This window comes from Diadema antillarum, unplaced genomic scaffold (genome assembly GCF_040938485.1).
Source record: "Diadema antillarum isolate AM-2024a unplaced genomic scaffold, OU_Dant_1.0 scf00000169, whole genome shotgun sequence".
Classification (NCBI taxonomy): Eukaryota; Metazoa; Echinodermata; class Echinoidea; order Diadematoida; family Diadematidae; genus Diadema; species Diadema antillarum.
The window spans coordinates 136496-146454 of record NW_027271058.1 but is presented as its reverse complement, the minus strand read 5'-3'; the positions used below and the strand labels follow the sequence as shown (position 1 = coordinate 146454).

Below are 9959 nucleotides of genomic sequence, written 5' to 3'. Positions count from 1 at the left end.
CGCTCACATATTATTATGCAGGGTCTTACTACTTTGCTTTCACAAACACACGTGGTGGACCTTCAAGCTATGTGAAGTACGTCTCGTCCTTTTCCTTCATCCACCTCCCTTGATTACTTTGTCAGGGCACAAGAAGGTTCTATATACCTGACCTACTTGTGCATACGATTTACATAAAGTGTCAGTCCACCGTGTACTCAATCAGGCTCACCACATGGTGTCCGGTCCATCCCTGTGTCCCGACACAAAAGACTCTGAGACGAATACATGATTGGCAGTCGGCTATTGTTCCACGAACAATGGCCTCGACTCGGGGCTCCATTCATTCCCATCTCGTCAAAGAGCACATGGGGCCTCATTAGCGCTTCTCTAGTATTGGTCAAGAAAACAAACTCGGAGGGAATGGAGAGAAGGAAACATCATCAGCCGCCTCTTCACCGCTTGACCATTCTCTCTTGTCGTATACTCGGCCGCTCTCCCTCCCATCCGCTTCTTTCATTCTCTGTCCACACTCGCACAGTCTCTTGAAAGAGATCAGCAGGGCACTAGACAGAGAATAAAGCGGACACCCACTCATCCTCAACAATCGACTCTTGTCCCCCTGTGTATACTCCCTCTCGACGCCCTCACGTCTCTATAAAAATACGCCCGATCCACAAGCTATTCCATTCCTTGTTTCAGCGCTCGGCGGACTTGTATTAACCTTACCGTTTACTGCGTTGCTCGTCCTGCACCACTTTTTTACGTATACTGCAGTTAATATACATCTGATTATATCGCAGATGATTTCTTGTTATCTTCACATGTTGCTGTAGTTTCATTGATTCCTTCGAAAATGGAAAGTTTGTGTCCAATTTTCAGACGGATCGACATCTTGTGGGGTATTGTCTGTATGGTACTTGCCGCCAGTTCGCCATCTCTTGGTTTCAATGCAAGTAAGTATTTATATACATCGCTCCCATCCTCCTGTTTTTATACGTATAAAATCACAACTATAGTATAGCGCTCATACAGTGTGTTAAGCAGGATTATGTTGTTTAATGTTAATTCTATCATCATGATGCTTGAATTTTAATGGTTGTTTTATAATCACCATTATCACCATGCGTATACAAAGCACAAACACTGTATTCAAGCAATTAATACATGGAAATGAGTGGGGGATTTTTTTTCCAACTAGCCTTACATGTGTGTGCTGCGAAATGACACATCTGCATAGAATTTGGCAATTGATCCTTTTGCTTGGCTGCCGCGAAGAGTGGAGGTTTAATCATCAAAATATAATGTAAATTTCAGATATGGTCGTAGAAGAGCCTTTGTTTTCAACAAAAATAACACACTGACTCTGTCTGTCAGGATGTCTTTTGTTACATCTTTTAATTATGTTTAACATTTCATAGATGTATGTTCAGGACTTTGTGTTTATTCTTTTAGGAAGAAGTACACAATTGATTATCATTGCTAGTCTGCACCATTGCCAAAAAACAAACAAACAAACAAACTATTAGTTACTGTACATTATTCAACACTCAATCTAGGGAAGACTAATAAATTTTACGAGACACATGACATGAAATTTCCAAAATATGACTTAAGGCAACTCAACGCTGTGCGAAAAGTAAGTGAACGCAATGATAAAGTGTGCATGTAAGAAATTCGAAGAAAAAAAAAAAGAATAAATGCGTTCGGGATGTGACGTGCCTTCCTCACAATTACAGCATCATGTATGTTTGTTCCTTTTAGTGTAGTGCTGTTTCCTCGTACATGGTTGTACACATCGATAATTATCATTGATACCCACGTCGTAACACGAAGAACTAATCTCACTTAAATTATGTAGGAACAGTCTGTATATCTCGCATTCATGGGGTATAACAAAAACGGCAACATTCAATAGCGCAAAACAATTTCATCTCGTGCCAGCAAACTTTCATACTCTTAATGAGACCATTTGGCCAGCGCAGTTCGTAACAGTGATTAAGGATGAAAGGGCATTGTCCTGTTAATCGCCTCTCGTGTGTCCGGACAATCCTAATCCCCTGTCAGTTCTCGTGGAAGAAGAACAACCCATCTTCTATTTTCTTACGCGTCCTAATTGTTCTTAATGACCTCGTTCTCAAGATGTTGTTACATCCGTCAATCTTGTCTTCGTCTATTCATCTACTACACCTTCGGTGCTCGTGACAATGCAGACGATTTAGTCTTTCACACGTTCGCCTTGCACTTCTTTTTTCCTCCCCCCCCCCCCCCCCTTACTGTCTCCAGTTTATCACCAATTGTCATGCATTACACAATGAACGTTTGTTGCCACTCAGAGTGATTGGCACCCTCTTGACATCACAATTATAGGAACCTGCACCGGGCGGGGATACTCCTGCCTATTAATCCGGCTTAAGTAGACTTCAGTGAAGGTGCAAGGTGCACGCACTACCCGGTCAAGATGGACGCACACAGCAACAGAGCTATACACTGCACGGTGTTTGGACTTTACCTTCTCATGTAGAAATTACGCGTTGACTGTAATTATATGAGAATCAAATCGCTGTTGTCCTTGTTCTGACAAAATGATGATGCTGCCGACATCAGAAATAACAGACTGACATTTTGTTGTCTATTACTGGCAATGATGACAATGCAAGATTCTTTCAAAACTGTAAAGGGCTTGACATAGAGGTTTATAATCTGAGCGCTTAAATAATTATAATAACAGACAATTTAACAGGACAGGATATAGGACTTATAATCATGGATACAGATATGCATACTCGTTGAAATAAAGAGAGCATTTTCTTATAGAGCTGTTGTGTACTTATTTGACACAATCACACCTTCGACATGATCTGAGTAATCCCTTTCTATTTGACTGGAGGAAATTTTTGATATGATATTTGATGACATCCGTGTTTCCTATGCGAATTGGGATTCATTTTGATTATGAAGACGCGTTTTACAATAATTTACCATCCTCATGGTGTTTTAGTCGTTGAACATGGCGTATTCTGCCATCTTACATTATTTTATCATTAAATTGCTCCTATAGGAAATAGGACGCCAGCTGCAACAATACAACAGACTATCACAATGTCGATTCTCATGGAAATCGGGCCAGTCAGTGACACAGCCATGTCACTTTTGAATCACAATGACATGTATATTTAGGAGTACCCATACTCGCGATAGATTTTACGTATCACTCCCTGGTAAGAAAAATGATGCTTGTCGGATTTAACAGTTGCAGTTAGTATGTTTATAATTTCATACTTGCCATGTGTTGATGACTCTGAGAGATTTAAAGAAACCTAACTAAAACCCATAGTAATCACCCTGTTTCCGAAATGAGTGTATAGAGACTAAAACGATTACTTTATCATCCTAATGAATACTTATACTGGTTTTTCTTTTTTCTTTCTTTCTTATACTATTTGATTTTATATAATATTTACATTAAAGTTTCACTTGCCGAAATTTCTATTCTAAAACATGTAAATTTGCCACATAAACTGTAAACTTATGTAACATGATATATGATATTACGTCCTCCCTCCTATAATTATGAACTATTATGGTGATATCTCTTCCTGGCCATCATACAATGTAATAGAACATTTACTCTATCTCTGGTAATGTCGGGTATTGCTGATAGCGATAATTATCGTCTCAAACACTTTCCCGCCATGTGCTGCCTCCAGCAGAAGATAATTTCATCTGTGTCCTTGTGATGCAAGACGCGTCGTCATGGCGATGCATCCCGAGTGTAGTACTCGTTATAACCATACCCTAATGAGATAAGGCGAAATGTGTTGTGTAAAAATGATGACTGTTAGATAACAGTCAATGTCCACCATCTCTGCATGGCAGCGTAGGCACGCTCTCCAAAGTTTTGTCGATTGTCTCGTGGGCGTATATTCCCTGAAATACCTCTTCTCCTTCCTGAAACCGAAATTGTTCTCGCTGTCTTGGGTCACGTTTTGCGTTGGTCAATATTCTCACTGGAATTCGAATTTACGATATTTTGTTCTCCACTGCATGCAATAAATGAAGTTAGTTGAACGAAGAGTGCCTCCTTAAGTCAAAGTTGTGACGATGAGGATCATAGCTTTTTGTTTGTTTGTTGTTGTTTTTTGAAAAATCACAGCAATTGCAACAAACCTATTTTCTTTCCTGTCGAATGAGTGCATGCGTGGAGGGGAAGTAGAAATTCAAAGGAATATCGGATTTACCAACGATGATTATTATGCTCAAGATCTTGCGATGAATTCCTGTTTTGCTTTCGTTTGTTTGTCACTTTCCTTTGTTCGTCCACTACTTTTGCCGTTTTTTAAGTTCATGCCTCATTCTCTTTGCCATTATATCCCCCCCCCCCCCTCAGCTTTCATCCAGCGCGAGATTCATGGTCAATGCAAGCATGTCATTCACTATAGCAACGGTCGAATCATCTCCCACGTGGGTACGGGCCAGTACAGGGACGACGCTGACTGTCAGGTGACTATCGGCGTGGAGGCGGGAAAACGAATCTTTCTTCGTTTCGATCGCTTCGACGTGGCCGGATCAACTAACTGCTTTCAGGTAATAACATCATGCCCACTCCCTTTCCACTGTGATTTACTGTGAATCTCATTACGTCTCATATAATCACTGTTTGCTTTTCACCATCAACAAAAATGCATGATCAAGATGTAAGACATCTATCATTAACATACACAGAAAAAGCAGCAATAAAACATCATGGCGGTTTTCACAGTTTCATAGAAAGGTATACTAGACCGTGTGTACAGATAGTACGTCAGACACGACTGAACTCGTACGACCATGAAGAAAAACATACGCAACCTTATGTTTCTAATCAAGAAGCAATGAAGAGAAATGTTTCGGCTTGTCGATGGCTGTTATCACATACACAAAAATGCAACAAGAATAGGGGCCTACGATGAAGAAGGAACATGCTCAAAAAGGGGAACGGAAAATCCACACAACGGATATCATTGTTGGTTGGCGTCCATATTTACTTTCGACAATGGCGTTTGTTTGTTGCGTAGGACCATGTTTGCAGAGAAAAGAATCGGAAATGCTTCCGACAAGGTCAAGATTTAAAGTCGTGACTGCTTCAATAGACGTGTTGCATTCGTTGAAAAAAAGGTGAATTCTTCGAGTGCATTACCCATCAGTGCCCATTGTTTCCGTCTTTTCACATATTTGGACAATCTCGGGTTTCTAACACAAGTCGATTCTGTGCACGGGAGAGAGTCCGACGCTCGTCGCGCTCCGCGAGTTGCATAGTTACTGCGCCATCTCTTGTCGGGATTGTTACAAGTACCGACAATTAGGAGCTCAAAGACACATTCCCGAGACCCGGGATCCCGAGATAAAGGCTCACAATGAAGAGACTGTTTACAATCTCTTTGGTTTTGCACAGACAGATGATTTTTTTCCCTCGAATGCTTCATTTTCTTCTCGACAAATTCAGACGAGTTTGACGAAATATTACTAGTGGTACCGAAGGAAGAAATAAAATTGCTCTCGACTTTTTTTTTGTGAATCGTCTTCTTGTTTCTTTTAAGAATATCAGTGATATTTTTGTTCACGTTGAAATAATTATGATGTGTACCATTTCTCGCAGGACGAAGTTCTGGTGTATGACGGTACTGGCGTAACAAGCCCCATGCTCACTGGTCGACTTTATGGGCTGTGTGGCTCCCTCCCGCGACAGTATCGAGCAATGCACTCCAGCGGCAACCAAGTTACCGTTCGCTTCATCACCGATGGCGTCACCACGGATAATAGTGGGTTCGCCATCTCTTACGTCAGTTATTTTCCTGCCGGGTCCTCTGCATCTCGTAAGTATGGGTGGGAAATGATGGCTTTGCATCTTATTCCCCTAATTAAATCACAGAACGGGCTAGGTCTGTCGGTTCATTTTGCTATATCGTCATCCGTTTGATTCTTGTGTGACAATTAAAAGGTCACCATTTTCAAGGAAAATGGGAAATTTTAAGTAGGGCCTGCGCAGCCGCATAAAACGGTACTATTTAGGCTGTGCAGATGCATCAGCAGTTTTTTGATGTTTAAAGAATCAGAACCACTGTTTTGAACTTACAATTGATTTTGGGTTGAAAATGTCTTATATGTTTTTGTGGGGGTTTTTTGTACATCAGGTCACGCTATTTTAAACTGACCTTTGATTACTCTAAAAAAAATCAGCAATGATTCTGTTCGAAATAAACCTGCATGCTCATAACTATGCACCATGAAAGACTGATTTCAGTCAATTTCAACATTCTATTCAGCTCTTCCAAAACGCCCACCAAACTTATGAACGCTTCTCCTTCACTTCCGATGTCACGTCACTGCGGTAGAACCACAACCTCAGCATGTCTTAGCTTTAACATAATTTATGGAAATTTCCAAGAAAATATTCCTCTTTGAAACATGACATGATGTACTCTGATGCACCGACTTGTAATTACGCTACAATACTCCTCTAAGTATATGCGCGATGGCTATGATACACGAGCTCACCTAGGTATTTCAGTCTAATAAGCGCGGTGTGACAATTTAACGCGCTCTTCTTCTTTTTTTCGATTAAATCTGGCGTTATATACCCTCTGGAAATTTCCTCAGATGCAAATCGCGTTAATTATACACATTGACCCTTTGATGGTTGCATGGATACCAGGCATCGGTGGTAATTTAATATGGGAAATGTGATGGATTGTGATGTAAAATCCGTTTGTGTCCTACAAGCTTATAACTTCCAAGCGACAAGGACCCTCAAAGAATCAACTGATTACAATCATATTGAGTTTCTCTCTGAGGCATAAGTAGGTTAACCTAGAACGCACAGGTCAAAAGTGATAAGGAAGTGGTGTACAAAATCTTGTGGTAACACATTGCGCCTCCGAAAATCATTTTTCAAATATTTGTTTTGTCGGAACCGGCTCGTCTTTTTTAACTTTGTCCAGTAAACAAACGTGTTCGTTAAATCATAATTTGTCAGAAGCAGATAGAATGATTGGACGTCCAAAGGACTAATATTTGTCTAGGTCTAACGGGTATATATAGTGTCAAGTCCACCATTCCCGTCGTGTGCAAAGTTCAAACCTCGTGCTGGTTAAAATGCAGGATCTTTTTTTTTTTTTGCGATTTTGTGAGAAAGACCTGTGTCTACTGAATATTACCACATGGGAATGTCTCTCACCTTCGATATTTGCAGTTGTCATTATCTATCGAAGCGCTGTCGTGCAATCATAAGCCAAAGATTACATTGTCCCTCATCGCTCTTGTACACGTTCAAATAGTAACGATCACCAGCTTTTCTACAATGTTGTACAGATGATATTGAAGGTCACACACATTATTATATATTACATATCGATGCCTATATAATCCTCCTTTCGGGGACACAGTGCAACGCGGGACTTATGTACCAAATACCCATCCATGTAAACTATGCCAGGTGGGTTACTTGCATACCTAATAAATGGATGGGATTGTTATGCTTTTGGCGTGAGGGGAATGACAAGAAGGTCATATCTTTATAATTTAATCTTTAATTTTTATCGATTGCTTTTTTTTTTGTTCTCGTTGATACAGAATCGAGTGACTGTTTCCCGTGCCAGGAGAGTGCAATGTGTATCGACCGTCATCTGATGTGTGACAACCTGTGGCACTGTCCGGAAGGGAGTGACGAGACCTTTGACCTCTGCTATGGTAAGCCAAACGTCTATGTGGGGGGGGGGGGGGAATGAATAACTAAATAATAAATACATATACATAAAATTAAAGTGCACAAAAGATGTATGAGAGAAATGCATGAGTGTGTAGTAAGTAGCCTCTGAAAATTTTATAACGAAACAGTTTTCTGTGTCCTCGGAATACAAAAACTAACTATTGCTCTCGTCAATAGCTTCCTTTTTCTATATTCATCATGAGGTGTTTTTACTCGATTCTAATCAAAACACTTTACAAAATGTGACTGTTGGTATTACCTCATCATTCTGGAGCGATGAAATGTCAAATTGTAAGGAGACACACAGCATCCTTCACCGTATCATTCCTTTCACTAAATCAGAGCAAAGCTCTTTTTTTTTTTTTCAAAATGGAAATGGCATAGCTCTCTTGCATCGAATGCTCGTAACCACTAACTGCAGTGCAATGTTAGGATATCATAAATACTTAAAATCTAACGCGATGAATATTCATTTTTTTTTCAGATCCAAATGAGCCTGGAGACGATAGTTCAGACGATCACGGATGGTTGTCATGGACGGGTACGCACCTCGCCATGGCATTCGCCGGAGCCGCGGTTCTCTTCATCGTAGTCTCCCTGATTTTCTGCTGCTGCTGTCATCGGCCGTCTCCGGAAAACTTCGGCGACGGTTCGGGTTCGCAGGTCATCGCCGATGCCAACATGTATTACGTCCAGCAAGCAAAGTCTGATGTCAACTCAATGAATACTGCCGTGGACAGACACAACGTTCACATCCAGAGACCATACAGCAGCCATCTCAGCGATGGTCGCTATGACGTCGTCAACGCTGATGTGTCCGATGCCGTGATTGGCTGTCATCCAACCAGCGCGGCCAGCACCTTAAGTACCGACTCTCCTGGTTGGTGGGAGTCTCGTCGCAGTTCAGGTGACGGCTGTCAAGCAGGATTTTCGAACCAGGAGGCCTATGACAACCGCCAAAATTATAAGTACCCCAACGGCGTCGACTACCACGCAGAAATGGCCTCTACAACGAGACAAGATTGTTACGTAACGAACATGTCCTTCATTGAGCAGCAGGAGCTGAGATGGCAGTACCTCACAGGACAGCATCAGACTCGTGTCTCGCTTCCTCCAGAACACGCCTGAAACAAAGACTATACTTGGTATAGCGATGACTCTTCGTTGTTGTTGTGTGTAAATACAGATTATAGTAATTTATCATAGCATCGCAACCTTAACCGAAGGAGGACAACTGTTCATGAACTATTATGAGAGGATGATTTGCAATCCATCAGACTCTATAATGTGATTAAGTTCTCGGAAGTGCTTTTCTCTGTTTGACTGATCACAATCACAAATATAACCCTAAAAATTTAATGAACCACCGAATGACGGGCCTTGATATTAATTTCCTTTCTGAGGCTTTCACTGTGCTTTAATCCAATATCCGGAAGAAAACGATGCCCTAATTAGCGAAAGTTACCAGACGCTTCAGTTGTCTTTATTGAACCTATTTATATAACACTCTCACTTCATGCTATTATCATCGTTGATATCAGTCGTCTAAGTAAATCATTGGATATCATGTGCTCAGTTGACGTACACACATTGGTAGATTGTAATGCATGATGCAGTCACGTCATCCTATATGTCATTGACACTTAAGCAATTTGTGACTTATTATTTGACTTTTATTTTTGTCGTATTAAAAATGTCTGGAATGACATCATGTGCGGAACTATAATACACTGTCGCTTGTCTTATGTATGTATATCTATTTTGTCCATATCATGGCACATTTTTTGGTAAAGATTTAGAGATCATAACCTCGCATAGGTAGGTTATATAATATATTGCCATGATATCGCATCTCTTTAATGGCTTGATGAGAAAGCATATTGAGCTATTAATTCTATCAAATTTAACGCCAATTTGGACCCATGTAAATGGGAGACAAAAGACAAGGCGAAGACTGCTGCATATTCAAATTCCAATTCACCTCACTTGATGCTCCGCATTAGTTCATCACGCATTTAAAGGGATTGAATAGTTTTGGTTGAGTCTTAACTTTAGGTTTCTAACATATTTGGTGAGATAATGAGAAACATTTTATAAAATGCGAAAGAGGATGTAATTCCAAGAGGAATTCAATATCTATTTGGTGAAAATTGGTTTTGAAATGACTGAGATATCCAAAATAGAGCGACCGTAATAAAAGGCGGGACCCACGTTTTGTTACGATCAGTTTGAT

The 9959-nt window shown here is 40.6% G+C and overlaps 1 protein-coding gene across 1 annotated transcript; it reads left to right on the top strand.

Moving 5' to 3' along the window:
* Positions 1 to 892: 892 nt before the first annotated feature.
* LOC139722674 (uncharacterized) lies at positions 893 to 8854 on the top strand. The gene is made up of 5 exons (XM_071633968.1): positions 893 to 935; positions 4370 to 4566; positions 5618 to 5834; positions 7591 to 7718; positions 8222 to 8854. The coding sequence occupies exons 1-5, from the start codon at positions 893 to 895 to the stop codon at positions 8852 to 8854; spliced, it is 1218 nt and encodes a 405-aa protein (XP_071490069.1).
* The last annotated feature ends 1105 nt before the right edge of the window (positions 8855 to 9959 follow it).